The sequence below is a fragment of the Cricetulus griseus genome, chromosome 2 (assembly GCF_003668045.3).
Source record: "Cricetulus griseus strain 17A/GY chromosome 2, alternate assembly CriGri-PICRH-1.0, whole genome shotgun sequence".
In the NCBI taxonomy this organism is placed as follows: Eukaryota; Metazoa; Chordata; class Mammalia; order Rodentia; family Cricetidae; genus Cricetulus; species Cricetulus griseus.
Window position 1 is genome coordinate 280,978,620 of NC_048595.1, and position 18,639 is coordinate 280,997,258.

General features: G+C 44.4%; 1 protein-coding gene across 3 annotated transcripts in view; it reads right to left on the minus strand.

Moving 5' to 3' along the window:
• Positions 1 to 5,014: 5,014 nt before the first annotated feature.
• Positions 5,015 to 18,639, minus strand: part of LOC100768899 (UL16-binding protein 1) — a 157,714-nt gene continuing 144,089 nt past the window's right edge. Inside the window, exons 1-6 of one of the 3 annotated variants that reach the window (XM_027400985.2) lie at positions 10,125 to 10,331; positions 8,219 to 8,467; positions 7,646 to 7,921; positions 7,261 to 7,347; positions 6,889 to 7,021; positions 5,015 to 5,768 (exon numbers count right to left, since the gene is read on the minus strand). In XM_027400985.2, coding sequence (XP_027256786.1) covers positions 5,744 to 5,768; positions 6,889 to 7,021; positions 7,261 to 7,347; positions 7,646 to 7,921; positions 8,219 to 8,467; positions 10,125 to 10,206 — 852 coding nt within the window. In that variant the 5' untranslated portion in view covers positions 10,207 to 10,331 and the 3' untranslated portion in view covers positions 5,015 to 5,743. Of the gene's footprint in view, positions 5,769 to 6,888; positions 7,022 to 7,260; positions 7,348 to 7,645; positions 7,922 to 8,218; positions 8,468 to 10,124; positions 10,332 to 18,639 lie in introns of those variants that run through there. The other 2 variants (XM_035440398.1, XM_035440399.1) reach the window with 2 other exon arrangements.

Genomic DNA, 18,639 nt, shown 5'->3' on the forward strand with positions numbered 1-18,639 from the left:
GATATTTTATCATTTTCACTTTACCTTTCTACCTCTAGTCAAGACATTTCAGTTCTATTTCATATATATATGTGTGTGTGTGTGTGTGTGTGTGTGTGTGTGTGTGTGTGTGTGTGTGTGTGTGTGTTACATTTTTTGAAGTCATTGTCCTTGCTAAATTATTTTGGGAAACTTCAGCTTGAACAATGGTTCAACTATTTTTCTGAGAATCATAGGTTATAGTTATCCATGCTTTTTATATCAATGAGGTTAGTCACAGATATTTGATCCTCAAACATTTCAAAGAACTGGAGAATATGGCATTTAAATGTTTTAATATTTGTACTCCTTTGACATGAGACAGAATTTTGCTCCTGACAGTACTGAGCTATTCCTGAGAGTATGTTGGGCACTGATGAAACTCCATCTGGAGTTCATTCTCTCCACAGCTACTGGTCTCTTGGGCAAATAACTGCCCCCACCTCAATCACTGACCTTGGACATGCTGTTCTAACTGAGCTTGCAGGAGATAAACTTAAAGAAGACTGCTGAACCCTGCCAAGTCAGGGTATGAGAGTTTTCCAATTTCTCTGCTTCTGAGACAGTCCATCTGATACTTTAGGCCTTTGCCAATGTTGGTTGTCCTGACGTTTCTATGAGACCTTGGGTGACTGTCCAGGTAGCCTGCTGCTTCTGTCTTTGCTTGCACCTTTGGAAGTCACAGGCTTGCACTTCCTGCCTACTCTAGTATTGTTATTTTCCTTCTCAGGTCTTTGATGAGGTTGAAGACTAGACAGTCACAGCAATATCCTCTCTTATCTTAGATAGACAAGACTTAGACTTTCCAGTTTAGGACTGCATTCAGAGTAATCTCTGTCATGCCTTTACCCTGATACTAGACATGTTTACTAGACACATAGTATATATCTATTGCTCAATGTTGCTCTTGCTGATAGTAGGTTTCAATTGTGTATGTTTGCCTTTTGTTTTCCTGGAGTATACTTGACATTTGTTATCATTGTATATAGTTTTTACATCAGGCTTAAAACTTTCTTCTTGGGGGAATTGTTGGCATCTGCTCTGTGAACCTGTAATGGTGGCCACACCCTTTGGGTGTGGCTTCAGGCAGCCAGAAGTAGAAAGAGGGAAGCATAAGGCATAAGGCATAAAGTGTGGTCTCCCTTGCTCCCTTTCTGGTGGGTCAGTGGATCTGGTAGGAAGGAAAGGGAAATGCTCCTGTAGTTCTCTGTATTTTTCTGTGTAATTGCTCCCCCCAAAACACCCATTTATCATTTATCTTGGGTAGAGTGATATCATTACATCCTTGCCTTCATTCATGGGCTATTCATATAAAACTGTTGTTCTGAATATTTTGTTCCTTTAGATCTTAACAAATATCTCAATAATTGTACAAAATGCTTTGTCTCAAAGGACTGAGAAAAACCCATAGTATTAACTCTCTCACGTCTCTACCGCTTGGGTGAGGGGACTGAGTTTCTTAAACTGCTAATTTCTATTTAAAGAAAATTTTTCTTACATTCTCCAAGGGTCATGTGTCCCATGTTGTGAAAGCACATGTGGTACTTTCCTTGCTGGCTTTACATCAAGCGGGGAAAAAGGACTCATAATGATGCAAGACTGGCACTCGGCCCAGGCTGGGGCTCCACCAGGACTTCTGGCCCAGATCATTTTATTTTAGTAACATTCAAGTACAGCACAATTTTTTTGGAAAACTATTCAGATAACAATTAACTCTGTCCCAAGTGTACAACTGTTTAACTCATACTTACACTGAGTAAAAGTACAAAGTACATCTGGCTTCTTTCATGAGAATGAGGTAGTGCCCCAGATTTAGGGTTTGGGAGTTTGACTGAGTTAAACATGATGTCTGTGGGTGTCGGGATTGGCCTGGCCCTAAGATAACACAGAAGTCACTTAGGCTGCTGTAAAGCACAGGTGACATCACATGCAAGAGTGGGTTTTATGCTCTAAAAGCAATGCTCAAGATTTAGAGAAGAATGTCTTGGATAAGTAAAAGCATAAATTCCAGGAGATAAGGTGGAGCATCTTAGTACCTCGTTCCTTTGAAGAGGTGAGCTGTGTGTTTAATTATCCTGGCTTTTCCAGTGTTTATCTATGTGTACAAGACTCTTTGCCCTCTACAAAAAATTGAAAAGCTATTTGCTTAAATAACAAAAATTTATGGTCAGTCAAGATAATGTCCCTGTGGCCTCTTCTGAGTTTGTTAGGCTACTCACTACTTAAAAACCAAAGTATTAACCTAGTCAAAACTTACTTAAAGATTGATTTTTGTTGATTTTTGGTTAATCTCCAAGCAGGATTTCTTTCTTTCTTTCTTTCTTTCTTTCTTTCTTCCTTCCTTCCTTCCTTCCTTCCTTCCTTCCTTTCTTTCTTTCTTTCTTTCTTTCTTTCTTTCTTTCTTTCTGTGGGTTTTCAAGACTGGGTTTCTCTTTGTTGCTTTGGAGCCTATCCTGGCACTCGCTCTGTAGACCAGGCTGGCCTCAAACTCACAGAGATCCGCCTACCTCTGCCTCCTGAGTGCTGGGATTAAAGGCATGCACCACCAATGCCCAGCTAAAAGGCAGGATTTCAATGATGATTTGTTGATTTGTTCTTTGTACTGAGTCAACTGATATTCTCCACATTCAATAGCCCATACTTGGAAGCCCAAATCACTTAGGATAACAAGGATAAGGGGAAAGACAATGTTTTGACCCCTGCTCTCAGATCATATATTTCCCCAGGGGAGAGTGGGACACTTCTTAACATGACCTATATATCTGGCAAGTCACCTGTCCTCTTTTAAAAAATTCAAATGAAGATTTTTTAAGAATTTTGTAAGTAGAGCAATTACATCAATTCCACCCTCCCCGTGTCCCCTCCAACCCCTTCCCCTCTCCCTGTTTCCTCTCTCACTTATTTGTGACCATATCTTTAATCATCATAACACACACACACACACACACACACACACACACACACACACACACACACACTCATGCACTTACCCTTCTGAGTCCATTTAGTGGTCCTGGTATGCTCCTTTGTTTATGGTTGACCACTTGCAACTGGAGAACCTTTTAGAGGACTTGACATTGGAAAAGGCTAATTCTCCATCTCTCAACAGCCACCAGGTGTCCAATGCTCTTTAAGTAGAGACAGGGCCTTATAAAATTTCCCCCATGCACATTGGTAAGTCAATTGGTATTGTCATTGTGCAGGTCTTCCTTAGACAGCCATATTGTCAAGATTTCATGGGTATAGCACCCTTGTCATGGTGAGAAGACACTGGCATTAAACATCCTGGTCCTCTGCCTCTTAAAAGAATCTTTCCATCCCTTTCCTCCAATATTCCCTGAGACTTAGACATAGGGTTTTCCTTGTAGATGTATCAGTTGAGGTTGGGTACAAAAGGTCACCTATTATCTGAATATTTAACAGATATAAATCTTTATAACAATCTCCATTTGTTGCAAAACAAAAGGAGGTCCTTCGATGAGTGAATAATGAGAGTTGTATTTTATTTTTTCCATTATCTATCTATCTATCTATCTATCTATCTATCTATCTATCTATCTATCATCTATATATCTATTCACCTCTACCTTAACTTTCTTTTTGTTTTTTGAGAGGGTGTGATGGGGAATGTTCTTCTGTATGTATGTTTCTTTATTGGTTGATGAATGAAACATTGATTGGCCAGTAGCCTGGCAGGAAGTATAGGTGGGCTACCAGATGAGGAGAATACTGGGGAGAAGAGACAGAAAGAAACCACCAGAGAGAGATGCCATGGAGCTGTTGGGAAGACAGGATACTGGAAGTTCTCCAGTAAGATAAAACCATGTAGAAATACATAGATTAGTAGTTATGAATTAGAGAGAGAGAGAGAGAGAGAGAGAGAGAGAGAGAGAGAAGGAGGGAGAGAGGTAGAAAAGGAGGGAGAGAGGGAGGGAGGGAGGGAGGGAGGGAGGGAGGGAGAAGAAAATCAGTAGTGACCACGACACTTTCATACAACTGAACAGAAAAGAAAAACCTGTAACATCTGACAAGTTTCCCCACACTGGGGCAGTGACCTTGTCAAACCTCTCCTATGTGTCCAAAGAGAGGGTGATTTAACCAGATACGCCTACAGATGTGACAGACCAGGCTACTTTCTAATTTGCTTCCTTTTGGAGTAGAGACATGTGATGATATATTGTTCATTATTTAATTAGGCTTGCCTGGAGATCAGAATGCAAAGAGAGCCACAAGCTATGGAGGTCAGGCAGAGATGGTACACACTAATCCCAGGATTCAGGTGACAGAAGCAGATGGATCTGAGTTCAAGACCACCCTGGGCTACACAAGAGTGAATAAGTCTAAAAGAGTAACAGAGCTCAGGCCTTTACTCCTAACACTAGAGATGGTCTCATGTGAGATTATTTTCCAATCACAGGGAAGATAGTATCTCCACTTCAGCCTTGGTAGAGGTAAGAGCTACTGGCTGGCTACTTAGCTTTTCTGATATTAAGCTTGGACCCCAATATCTATCTCTGCATTTTTATTATTCGTGTTACAGAGATTCAGGCTCCTCTGAAGCAAGAGGCAGCAATTGATCAAAGGGAGCCGCAGGGACACAGGACTCATGTTGCATACCCCCTAGGATATTGGCTCCTAAAACTCCTAATGCTGTGATCTTTTAATATAGATCCTCATATTGTGGTGACCCCAACTCTAAAATTATTGTTATTGATCCTGCATAACTGTAATTTTGCTGCTGTTATAATTACAATGCAAATGTCTGATATACAGGATATCTGTTGTGTGACCTCTTTGAAAGGGCCCTTTGACCGGCAAAGGGTTTGTGAAGAACAGGTTGAGGACCAATGCCCTAAGAGTGCCTTGGCCATCACATTCTTCCCTGATGCAAGGGGCTCTGAGACATCTGGTGTTTAAGGACTTGCTCTGAGATCTCCATGGGACTTCCAGCAATGTTGTGGGGTACTTACCAGAGAAGACCGCTCAGACATGGATATAAGTCAATGGAAACTCTTTATTAGCTGGTCAGCAACTACAATGGGTGTTTGGGATCCCAGTGCAGCACCAAGCCTTTCTCAGGCAGTGTTTAAGCCCAAAACCCATGCTGTCTGTGGACAAACTTCAGTTAACAAGAACAGTTAGCCAGAAGCAGAACTACAGAAGCTAAAAAGCAAGGTTAACACATTCAGAGCCTTGCCCTTAACCATGGACTTGGATAGATTAGGCCTTTGTTTTAGTTTGGTAAGTAGTGCTGTCTATGTGCTGAGTTTTACAGCATTAACAGCGCTTCCATCATGGAGTCCATTGTACTAAGATCTAGGGCTGTGTTTCAATTTTCATGACTTCTACTAAACAGCTAGTCCTCTATTTCTGTTTCCTATGATTAATAGTTACAGGTTTCCTTTAGTGATACCTGAGATATTTGAATATTCCATTTATATACACAAGTGTAAAAACTTCACATTTCCTCTAAGGAGATCTGGTCATCCTGTTGCCTAAGCTAAGGTTAGGTACATGACCATGTTCTTTTCTAGTCTCTAGTTCAAGTAATCTCATGTAAGGACAAATCCCACTAGGGAGCACCAAGTAAACAGTACAAGATGATATTTAAAAAAGGCCAAGCAACTAGCACAGAGTGAAAGAATGTGAAATACTATGTTGGCAGCATCAAGATTCATCTGATTAAGGCTGGTGGAGAGGAAGATCAGTGGTACCACATGAATCCTCACATTCTCTGAAGCATCTTCACCCTACAGCAAGGAAACACGTCTTTTGAAGGGTCTGAGTAAAGCCCAGGTCCATTTTCCTGGATGCCCTGTACCCAGTCATCACCAACCCACAGCCACTGTCACTGAGGGTCATCCAGTTCCCTCCACCATCCCCCCTGGGCTCTCCAGGGTCCCCCTGGGTCCTGTACAGTCTTCCTCCTCCTTTCCCATGTCCCAGAGTCAGCCCCAGGTGGAGCTGCAGGCCTAGAAGTTCAGAATAAAGTGGTAATGAATAGCTCTGCTTCATTACTCAAGGCCTAATGGGAGGGGCTGGAGGAGCAGGGAGGACCTCTAGCCAGAAAGGGCTCTGGGACCTGGTTATCCAGACCTCGAGTGGGGTTCAAGGTATGATTTCTCTTTCATTCTAAAACTCTCAAAATCTGACAGCAGCATCACACTTGTGTGTCTGTCCCTGACCCACATTGTCCATCTGGCCAGCCAAGATGGGAGCCTTAGACTCCAGCAGCAGCTCAGTCACCCCAGCCTTCAGCGGGGACACTGCTCCAGGGTTTGTGGAGGCTGCTGATGCTTGATTTATTTGTATTTCATTTGTATAAATGTGAGCCTGCATTGTGTAAGTGCACTGTGTGAATCCCTGGGGTCTGTGGAGAGGAAGGGGAAGGATCGCCTGGACCTGGAGCTGAATGTTTGTGAGCGGCCATGTGGGTGCTGGGAATGGAACTTGGGTCTGATGCAAGAGTTGCAAGTGGTCTTGAAACTGGAGATTCTCTTTATTTATATCTTCTTCATCTGTGTCTGTGGCGTGGAGTCCTCTTCCACCTACATATTAAGAGGAAGCACCATTTCTTTCTGTTTCCTGCTGTCTCCTCATCTGTACCATGGGACCCTCCTGATTAGGAGCCTGCTGTGTTTAGGTACATGTTGTGTTCCCTCCTCATTCCCCACTGCTCTGTGACCTGATTCATGTTGAGCCAAGGCTGAGCGTGCACAAGCTATTTCTAGCAGGTGACATGAACTCCAGGTCTCCCGCCTCCTTTCTCAATAAGATGCTGAGACAAGAGTAGGACTCCAGGAATTCCCTCTGCTTCCTCACTCCTCACCCATCTTTCTCTCACCCCACTCCCAACACTGTCCTCAGTACCTGTCATTGTCAAGGGTTCCTCTTGGAAAACACAGAAGAGTGTAGGGGAGGATTATCAGCAGGACAGAGATGTTGGGCTTGATGGCCAGTGACGAAGGAGGCTGGTCCACATGTGGAGTAGCAGTTGGTGAGGCTGAAGTGGAAACACATGTTGAGTCTTTGGCCAGATCTCAAATCTGAGGAAATCTCATCTTAGCTTTTGGGTCCTTAGCAACATCCAAAGTTCCTCTCTCCACCTCAATCCCTGTTACCATGCAACTATTTTTAGGTTGGTCCTGAGTAGGAATGGAGAGGGGATGTTACCTCACCTCAAAAGACCTATGCAGCTATGTTAGCGGAAACAGGGTAATGGTGGGCTGTCATCTTCCCCCCCGGCAGGAGAGGAGTCATGAGGATGGATGTCCTGTGAGGATGGTGTCAGGGAAGGAGGATCAGGTGAGATGAAAAGCAACAGTGACTCTAGAATGAGGAAAAGGACAGGAAGTAAAGGGATGTTCAGTCTGTGACAGCCATTGAGAACCACAGTGAGTGAACAGTGTAATCACAATGAGACAGGAGATGAGAAACACAATGAATGATGGAAAAAGCGGCCATCAACCCAAGAACTCAAGGCGATTAGATCACACACCACACTCACACACACACACACACACACACACACACTCACACACTCACACACCACACACACACACACACACACACACACACACACACACACCCTTATCTGCAGAGAGCTTCCTCCCATTCTTCCTGTTACCTGTAGGCTGCAGCTTTTTTCCCAAGTGCAACGTGACCTCCTGAAGCCAGGACCTACAGTCCCCCTGTGAGGTCACTGTTAAGAAGGCAGTCACATGCCTGTCTTCCTCCCATAGCTCTTTAATCCAGCTGGATCCAGGACCAACTTCAGTCAGTTTCCCAGTGCTTGAGTCAAAGTGCAGTATTTTCTGTCCATTGAGGCCAATGTCCCAGGATGCATTGAAATGTCCATCTCCATCATGCCAACAATGCATCTTGGCCTGCAGAGTGAGGGGCTCTGTGCCCATAGGAAAGAGATCAGCCTCTGACCTTGACTAATCCTGTCTACCTATCCTCCTCCCTTTCCAGCCTCTGACCTTGTTTTTCCCTCCACATTTTAGACTTGCTGCTGAAACTCTTAGGTGGTAGTACTGGTCATTCATTTTTTTCTCCTCCATGTCCTTACCCTGCCACAGATCCTGTTCTAATAAGTTCTTTTATTTAGTTTGTAGCAGACGGTATTGAACCTAGGACCTCATGCATGCTAGGCAAGCACTCTACCATTGTGCTACATCCCCAGCCGTTTGAAACTTACCTCTGATTATATTATTCATGCGAATCACTTGCTGCTTGATCAGGTCAGCTCCATCTTTCAGAGTGTCAACCTGTTTGTCACAGATCTTTGTGGCATTCAGTCTGATCCCCAGAACACCAAACACATGACAGTTGTTGATACTGTTGTAGGAAAGGAAAGTCTCTTCGTTCAGTTGGCCTTGGACTTTGTGCTGCCATGGTCCAGACCCTGACTTGCCAACAGTGAAGATGTAGCAAAGAGAAGCAGCATCTGTGAAGGAAACATGCAGTGAGGTCAGGGATGCAGAGCAGGGGCTCAGGGACAGTCTCTACCTTTGGGTCAAGAAAGTTCTTCTGGAATCATGCGGTAAAAAAGGCAAGTAGAGGATGGAAGAAAAGTAGGAAAAAAGAAAGAAACTAATTAAAGAAATGAAAAAATAAAGGACAGAAGAAAGAATGAAAATAAAGACTTGAACATCTCTGCTGGATAGCTCCATCAGTTCCATACATGCTAGAGTCTCCTAAGAAGTGAGTGTCTTTTGAGGCACTGTTTTGACTGTTAATGATGTAGGAATGTCCAGTCACTGTGGGCATCACCATTCAATGCACAAGTGGTCTCTGGCTGGATAAGAAATCTAAGCCCTAAATCCTGGACCTCCTCCTGTTGTTTCTAGCTGTCCCAGAAATCATAGGCAGTATAGAACCCAATGCTGACTGGAATATATGCATCTTTTGGCATTACATTTGAAGACACACTGGAGGATGGGTACCAATACTTGCACATGGGATACACCCAAATCTAGGTCAGAAAAATGATGGAGGGCAAATCTGCTGTCCCATTCATCAGCTTGTTGCCTTCTGAGTCTGTCACACTAAATGCAGAATTGAGTATTTGATGCAGGACAGATAAAGTGAGGCTTGCCAGGTGGAAGATATTTAGTGCCTGCCCTTTTCAGAAAAAAGATAAAAGACAACCCACTCCTGCCTAAATCAACAATTTTGTCAGATGTCATCTCCCCAGGAGGTAGACACATGGGCCTGTTGGGGGGGCAAGGGCAGAATCTTCCACATAAACCCACCCAGTGCCATTGCCAGGATCCATTATAGTCACCCCTGATTAGCTGAGGTGCTAATCCACAGAGTTTCACCTGGTGGAAAGGGACAGAAAGACACTTAATGGATGGGAGAGTGGGAAAGGCAGGGAAGGGAGCTGAGCAGCTGCTGGTGGAAGAGTCAGATAGGATCAAAGCTGAGCTTGGTGGTACAGATCTCTAATCCCAGCACTTGACAGATCTAGGGAGAGAAGGGATTGCTGCAAATTCTTTAGTGTGGACTATGGTGTGAAATCCATAAAACAAAACAACAGCAAGAACAGCAGGGGGGAAACAGTGAACAAGAGAGAAAAGGATCCTTGATCCTTGAAGCATCTATTGTGATCTCCTGGAAAAATACTGTGGGAAGGTGAGAAAGAAATTTCTAGTGCACAGCAGTTCAGGAATTGTGGAGGGCTTGAGAGGAATCCCCTGGGAAGAGTCTTTAGAACACACACTGCCAAGGGTCTTGGCTGGGCCTCTCACTGTGCCCCTCACCTAAGGTCCTCCTGACTAGGTTTAGGCTTTCTGTGGACCCCAGTGTGGCCGAGGGCTGAGGGCAATACCAGATTCTCCTATGACATCTTGCCCTCCTTATTTGTCCTCTGGAGTTTGTACTTTCAGAAACTATCCCTTGGCTGGAATGTGGGTGAGGTGAGGATAGTGTCAGTCCTGTGTCACAACACCAGAGGCGTGTCTGTGTGTGGCACTGGCTGGGGCGAGGGACTGTGCAGTGTGTCTCTCTGGCAGCAGCTTCTTGGAGGAGGACTGCTACCCTCTGCCACCCTGCCCTCCACCAATTCCCTGCATCCATCCAGTTAGACCGCGGTAACTCACCTAGTGGCAACATTGACCACAGACAAATCAGTAGAACCGAGAAGCACAGAGCCATGTGCTCGGTGGCTGCTTTCTTTGCCATACCCTGAGCAACAGGTTTAGTTACAGGAGCTGTGGAGAGAAGCGATGAGGTGTCAGTGCCGCTCTGCAGACGATTATGCTTAAAGTGCCACAATGCGTTCTGTAAATTCTCCTAGAGACTGCTATAGCCTCTCCCTTTGGGAGGCGGAGTCTATGATCTGATTGGAGATCTGCTGTTTGCTGGTCCCCACCCCCGCTCATGCCTATGTTAATATGCTGCCTGAACTCAAAGCCTTCCCCTGTAGTCACTTTTTTTTTTTTTTTTTTTTTTCCCGGTGTACTTGCTGACAGAATGAGTCATGTGTAATCTAAGGCCAGTCAAGCCCACAGCAACTTAGAGTCACACGAGGAGGAGTTTCTCTCCTGTGTCTATGACACACACCTCCTTTGACACACACTGGCTTCAGCCACTACACCAGTCTCCTCTCTCTCAAACCTCCTTTCTTATCTCCCCCACCCCCAAAGCTGGCCTCTGTGCACTTCCCAACACCTCCCCACTTCCTCCATCTCGATCCCAGACTCATTTTCTCCACCTGGTGCCTTCCCCTCAACCCTGCCATCCCTCCTCCCTTTAAATTGTTGTCCTAATTCTTGGCCAGGGTCCCAGCATTCCCCAGCCACTTACAGCCCTAATCAGTCTCCCCTCCCCAAACTCCATCTCCTTCCTTTACCCTCCCCACCCCCACACAAAGAAGACAATCACTGTCTTGTCAGCAAGGCTGTGCTTTTCTCCTTAACTCCGTGACACTTTACCCTAAGACCTTTAGGAAAGTTCTGCAATCACACAATCATTCAATTATGAGCAGCTTCTGGGGCCTGTAGAGATGGCTCAGAGGTTAGGAGCACTGACTGTTCTTCCAGAGGATCCATGTTGGAATTCCATCCCCTCTTCTGCATTGTTCCCTGACCCCTAGGTGTGGGAGTGTTTTGAAGGTGTATCCCTCGGGACTGGGGGGCACCACTCTTCATATTGATGGGTTGTGGTTTTCTGTAGTGGTCTCCATCCTTTGCAAAGAGAAGTTTACTTGATGGGGGTGAAGAATACCTTTACCCCAGTGTTTAAGGACAAATTTTTATAAATTGTTGTTAGAGATTATGCTGATTTAGTAAATTAGTGGTTGTACATTCTCCTCCAATCACCATGACTTCAGCACTGATTAGTTGGCTAGGTTTCCAGTACCAGGCATGCTATCACTCTTGCTGAGCTGGTCTTAAGTTCCATGAGAGAGCTGCTGGTGACCACCAAGTTATGTGTGCCACTACTGCACCTATAGGGTTACTGTGACTTGCTGCTCATTGATGTAGTCATAGGCATCAGAGCTGGGTGTCACTGTTGGCTGCCTCCCTCCTTTGGAAGCTTGTATGGCACCTTTTGGAACCATGAAAGCTAGTACCCCAGGGAGATGACTTTAGGTCAGTTCCAGCTCAGGGGCCTCTGGACCCCCTTTCTAAAGTGCATGGTGTCTTCAGCAATAGAGACTTACCTTCCACCTCTGGGGATAAAGAAGGGCATCAGCAGTAGGCTGCATGTTCTCGGAGCCTCTTGACAGCCTATTGGAGAGCCCTGTGCAACCATTCAAAAAGGGATTCTCTTGCTTGGTATTGGGGCTTGGAGGGAGTGCCATCAGCCCACATAAAAATAGATCATTAAAACTATATATGTACAGTCAATCAGTGAATTACATTTGTTATATTTTTTAGGTAAATAGTTAACAGTATCAATCCTCCTGGCTTTTCTACCCATCGTATTTTATTTTACCTGCCTCTGTCTTCTCCTGTATTTACCTCTCTCCCCCTTCTCTCAGGAGACCTCATTTCCCATATTCCCCTATCAGATCAACTGTATCAATCTTGTTCCCCTTTACCCTCCTCCCACGTTCTTCTGCACTGACCTCCCTCTCCCTCCCTAACATCAGATTATCTACCTATTAAGTGATCTCACTAAACTCACACTCAAGACTGTAGTTGTGCCCACTGTTGTCCATGTTACACTTTTTGGATGCTCAGTCTGCAGCTCTCCTTTGGCAGGGACTCTTACTAGATCCTGAGACTCACTAAAAGTCTCAGTGTTTTATCATGGTGACAATCAAGGGCATCTGGAGTTCCCAGACAAACAAGCCTTTTCAGTCACCTCCTCTTACTAATATGGCAGGTTGAATCTATCTTACTGTGCTCTCACAGGACAAAAGGCCACTAGAAACTGTGAATTGGGACCTATCCAGCTCTTGCAGGTCCAGTTGCAGTCAAGCTACGTGGCCTCCCACTGTGGATTCACCTGTGTAGAGTTAAGATGCTCCGTGTACAGAATCTCCTCTGCTCTATTCCTTTGAGCCTCTTGCAGATCTGTTTCCTCTTCCAGTGAAGCCTCCTCCAGTCACTGGGTTCTTCAGCTGGAACTCAGTTGTTTTGTGTCTTACTTAGGGTTTCTGTAGCAGTGATGAATCACCATGACCAACGAGATTGATGAGGAATGGGTCTATTTGGCTTATGTATCCCCAGTACAAGGATACCTAGGCTGAATCTCAAGCAGGGTAGGAAATTGGAAGCTGATGCAGAGGCCATGGAAAAGTCCAACTTGCTGGCTTGCTCTTCATGGTTCACTCATCCTGCTTTCTTATAGCACCTAGGACCATACGACCAGGGGTGGTATCACCCACAATGGCCTGGGCCTTCCCAAATTAACCACTTCTTAAGAAAGTGCATTCCAGACTTGCCCACAGTCTAATATTCTGATCCCATGGAGGCATTTTCTCAGTAGAGTTTCCCTCCTCTCTGATGATCTTAGTTTTGTATAAGTTAAGAAGAAACAAGCCTGTGAATCATGCTAGGAGACAAGCACATTTACCCACTCAGCCACCATGCTCACCAGTGCTTGTAAGTTCTGCAAATTTGGTGTCTAGTTCTTACCCTGAGACACTGCTCAGTAGTCAAGATTGGCATTTCTGAATTAATGATATGTTTCTACAGTCTCTCTCCTCCTGTTCTCTGGATGTCCTAAAGCACAACTCAGTTTTCAGGATTCATTAGAGACCTTTATTTTCTTCTGGCAGATGGTGTAGAGTATTCCTAGACTGTGGTTGTCACTCTTGTTATATAGTCTCTGTTTCCACTTCTCTGCAAAGACCAAAATGTGATGGTGAAACTGTATTTGGGGGCTTACTCAATGGCTCCTTACTCATCTCTTTGTGTTAATGAAGCAGTCCTCCCCAGAAAGGCAATTTTTTTTCTAGACTGGTTCTTAGACACCCATAGTCTCCCTTTGTGGTGTTTTGAATAAGAATGGCTTTCATAAGCTCATATACTTGATTGCTTAGTCACCAGGGAATGGAACTGTTTGATAGAATTAGAAGGATTAGGAGGTGTGGTCTTGTTGGAGGAAATGTGTCACTGGGTATAGGCTTTGAGGGTTCAAAAGCCCATGCCTGACCCAGTCTTACTCTCTGCTTCTGGATCAGGATGTATTCTCAGCTACATCTCCAGCACCATGAGTGTGTGCCACCATGCTGCCTGCCAGACAATAATGGACTAAGCCTCTCAAACTAACAAGCCCCATTTAATTCTTTCTCTTACAAGCATTGCCTAACTCATGGTGTCTGTTCATAGCAATACATAGAGACTAAGACGTCCTTCAAGGTGATTTTCTTTCCCCCAGAGCCAGGACTCTCCTGCTGTGCAGCCCCCAAGAGCCCTTATGTGTTTGCAATCAGCCTGAGTGGAGTGCTGTCTAGGCTGCTTTTCAGGATGGGGTTGGAGTGTCTTTCGTAGCTCTTTTCTTTAAAAACTGGTGTTCATTCATGTGAGTGAGTGTGTGTGTGTGTGTGTGTGTGTGTGTGTGTGTGTGTGGTCAGAGGACAACTTGGAAATCCCTTCTCCTTCCACCATGTGGACTCTGGATGGAACTGCGCTGTGCTAGGAGCAAGGCATGAGAACTTTTCTTCACTGTGTAAAAAGGATGAATTTCCCTTTCAGAGGTATGATTCTCTCCAAGAATTTACTGGTTGTGTTTCTGGTCAGAGTGTCTGTCCTGGATAGCTTTCACCAATTATAGAAATTGGAGTCACCTCTACAATCCAGTCTAGATGTATTTTGTTTCATTTTCTTGCCCAGTTGCTCTACCTCGGACTCCTAGTGTTATCCTAGTGTTATATTGAGTAGATGTTGTCAAAGCAGCTACCTTCCTGAGTTCAACTTCTCACTGTTAAAACTATGCTATTAACTGTGGTGTAATATGAGTCTGTGTGCATGCATGCATGTGTGCATGTGTGTGTGCGCGTGTGTGCGTGCGTGCGTGCGTGCGTGTGTGTGTGTGTGTGTGTGTGTGTGTGTGTGTGTGTGTGTGTGTGTAAGGGTATTCTTCTCATAGTTTCTTGACAGAATTCATCACAAAGTGTGTTTTTTTAAGTTTATATTTTTCAACCTAATTACTTTATTTATTCTTTGACAATTTCACATCATGCACCCCAATCCTGCTCATTTCTCAGTCCCTCCATATCTACCTCTCACCCTTGTAGTGTCCCCCACAAGAAAATTTGAAAAGAAATAAAAATGTTAATAAAAAGCAAGCAAACAAGAGCTAAAACAAAATAAAACAAAAGCCCCACTTCCCCCTGCCTTTCCTGTCTCTCTATTACCTCTTCATCTGTCTTAGTGGCATTGGGAGTAAACTCCTTTGTTCAAGCCCCTTTATTTGCAAGTGTTCATTGTATAGTGAGTTGTTGGTCAGGTTCAAGCCCTCTGGCTTCTGGTACACCATCAATACTGGACCCTCACTGAAACTCCCCTCAGATATCCTGCTTTTGCTCCGAGGCTTGGAGACCCTGTGGCTATAGTACATGAAAACCAGTCCCTTCATGCACTCTGGCAGGTCATGGATGGGTTAGATGTTAGGGTGGGCCAACTCAAAGTCTTGGATGTGTGCCTGAATTGGTCTGTCTGGGCCACTGGGATCTCCTCCCTCAGGCAAGAGGTAGTGGAGCCAGCCTTCCCATGCCCCTGGTGAGGGATGGAGGCCAGCTTTTCCAAGTGCAGGGGACACCTCTCCTATGAGGGGCAGGCCAGTGCCTGGTCTTTGGGACTAGCTCTCCCAGGGCCATAAAGGGGCAGGACCAACTCTCCCATGAAGGTCAGGACCAGCTTTCTCTCATAGCCAGTGAGTGGCAGGGCTGGCTCAGCATGGCGCTCAGACTTCAACACAGGGTTTGCATGGGCTCCCGTGTTATCACTGGCAATGGATGTCAAGAGGTCTCAGGTGCAGCAGGACAATGAACCCATATGTCTCAGCAGCAGCTTGAGACTGGATGCCATTATGGCTCCAATAGCAGTACAGGTCACTCAGAACTTTATGGGCCCAGCATCAGAGAGGTTCCTAGACTTCAACATGACTCCAGCCTCAGGTGGAAGCCCAGACCCCAGACATACACATGGACTTTGATGGTAGCAGGAGACACAGATATTAGCACAGACTCTTGCTGCAGTAGGGCAATGAATCCACACAGAGCCCTTTGCTGCAGCTTGGACAGGGACAGGGATGTTAACATGGCCTTGCATGGCAGCACAGGCCACTCAGATATGTATGGCACTGTTGGCAGCATAACCCTCAGACACCAACATGTCCCCGGGTAGTGGTCCAGACCTAAACATCTACTGGGCCTTAGGTGGTAACAGATTTGTGGACATCCACAGACACCCCACCTCAAGAGGGCCAGGGGCCCAGCATGGCTCTTGGCAGCAGCAGCCTGGGACTGAATATCACCATGGCCCCAGGGGGCAAGCAGGCCACCTACAGCAGCCAATTCATTACCACCTTCACCTCTTCAGATCTGCCACTTTCCATAGCAAATTAACCGTTCTCTCTCTCCCACTCTCTCTCTCTCTCTCTCCATATATGTCACCATTATGGTGAATGATCACCTAAAGCTGCATAATACCAGATGGGCCTGTGGATATCTTCTACCCACCCAGGCCACTAGGCCAAGCATCATCTGGTAGGCCTGTGGGTGTCCTTCACCAGCCTGGGCCTGGGGGTAACAGGCAGGCCCTTGGTTGTCTTCTACCTGCCCATGTCAAGCAGCCATGTGTTGAGTTTTGACACCTTTTTCTGCATTTGTTGAGGGGATCATGAAACCTTTGCCCTTCATTCTCTTCATTGTTGCAGCACATTTATTGACTTGAGTATCATTGAATCCTCCTTGCCCATTGATTTCTGAGAGAGCACAGGGAGCTCCAGAGGGATAGGAACTAGTGTCCTCCTTGACTTGTTTTCTACTTCATCGATTTTCTTCTAGTGCATCTACACAAACTATTTTTGCAGATTCTTCTCTATCTTTCTCATTTTCTGACTTCTGCTTTCCAGAGATTACTTTTTTTGGATTTATTTTTAGGGTGTTAATTAAGATTGCTGACTGGAAGCCTTACTTTTGTAAGCATTTATTATTTTACATTTCCCCTTAACAATCCTTTCATCTGTGCATGGCAGACACTTCCCCTGAAAGTAATTTTTAATGTCTGTTTCAAACAAATACCACTGAAACACAAGAAAACAGTATCTTCAGACCTTGTGATTTAGCCCAGGAGAAAAGCGCATAGAATCTTGATTTTAACTTTTATTACTTTATGTGTGTGGGTGCTTTGTCTGAATGTGTGCATGTGTGCAGTCTGTACATGCTAGTTGCCCATCGAGGTCAACAGAGGTGTCAGATCCCCTGGAACTGGAGTTACAGATGATCCTGGGCACCATGTGGGTGTTGTTATTGAATATGAGCACTCTGGAAGAGTATCTGGTGTCCTTCATCACTGAACCATCTCTCCAGTCTACCTACGGTTTGTTTATTGTTTACACCACAAATCTTACTATATCATGATTACTTAGGTCAACAGGAGAATCTTACCTAGGTCAGCTCACAGCACTTTTTTTTTCAAACTCTAGCAGGACCTAAGAAATAAGTGCACAGTCTTTGATTTCCCATTTGTCTTTGAGATTTATCAATGAACTCCTTGCTGATTTGAAAATTACATCACTGTAGCTGTTCACATGACTGGGAGGTCTGACTCAGTACACACAATAGAGAAATGTTTAAAACACATTTTCTGAGTATGTGGAAAGAGCATGTCACAGCTCATTGCTCTAGAGGGGGTGCTGCTCCATCAGGCTCAGTTGTGTGCCTGTCTGCTCTCTCTCTCTCTCTCTCTCTCTCTATATATATATATATATATATATATATATATATATATATATATATCTCCATCTTATCTCTGGTAGTTGGACAGACAGAAATATACTGAAACTGAAGAAATGACATCACCTTTCCTCTTTTGAGTCATTAAAGAAAACCTGTCAATCATTGTATGTCATCTGTCTCCCTTCCACGATCTGTCATTTGAAAACTTTCAGAACACATCACGTTTCTGTGAGTTGCACTGTCTAGCAATGTTCCCGGCCTCTGTTGTGACATTCACTGTGTAAAGAAGAGGAATGTAGGAAGAGAATGAGACTCATTCTCTTCAGAATCCCCATATTTCAATCAGCGCCCTTCAGTCATGGCTCATGCTCCCAGAACTGAGTTCTTAGATTCTGCTTGGGGATCACTACTGCATCTGTCCACCACTGGGGAATTCTGCTTGCATTATTGTCTTTTGATAAATGTTTTTCATGTTCACCTTCATCTAAGTTGAATAATATTTACAGTTGCTTCTCTATCAGAAGTTTCAGTTAAATGCGGTGAGAAAGTGATTTTTCCATTATTACCCATAGCATAATACTCCTACATCTCTCAAGTCATTCAAATGATATATGTTACAGTTTTAATATAATATTTAAAAACATATAATTGTATATTATATACTAATATATATGTGACATATTATATATTAGTAATATAGACTATCAAGGGATATAATATATTACAGTTGCTTTTCTATCAGAAATTTTATTTTCTTGAGCTGAGAAAATGATTTTCCCATCTTTCCTTAGAGCATAGTGTTCATATGTCTCCTGAGTCTGCCAGTGTCAAACCATTAGTTTCAAACATGTTTGTGTCTGGGATGCAGTCTCTATGTTTTCTTTAACTTTACCTTTTGCACATTTGTAACAACTGCATAAACACAACCTTCCAATTTAGAAAATTCTGAGTGTCCACCAATGTGTCCCTGTGGTTATATTATTGTCACCCTAACCTAGAAGGCCCCTGTCACTTTGCTCCTCTGCTTGTTGCCCACGCAGGAAGTGTTAAGTTCTCATGACAACAGGTGAGATTAAGCCAGAATCAGGCTCCAAAGAATGTTCAACCTGAAAGCTTCCCACCATTGCAGAAATTTCCTGCTATTCTATTTATTGGAAGCCTGGGTTGCCAGAGCTGGGCCTGCTAAGATGTTCTCCCCAGTTGCCATAGGATTAAAGGTTTCATTGTGTTATAAAAACCAGGTGTTTGTTTTTTCT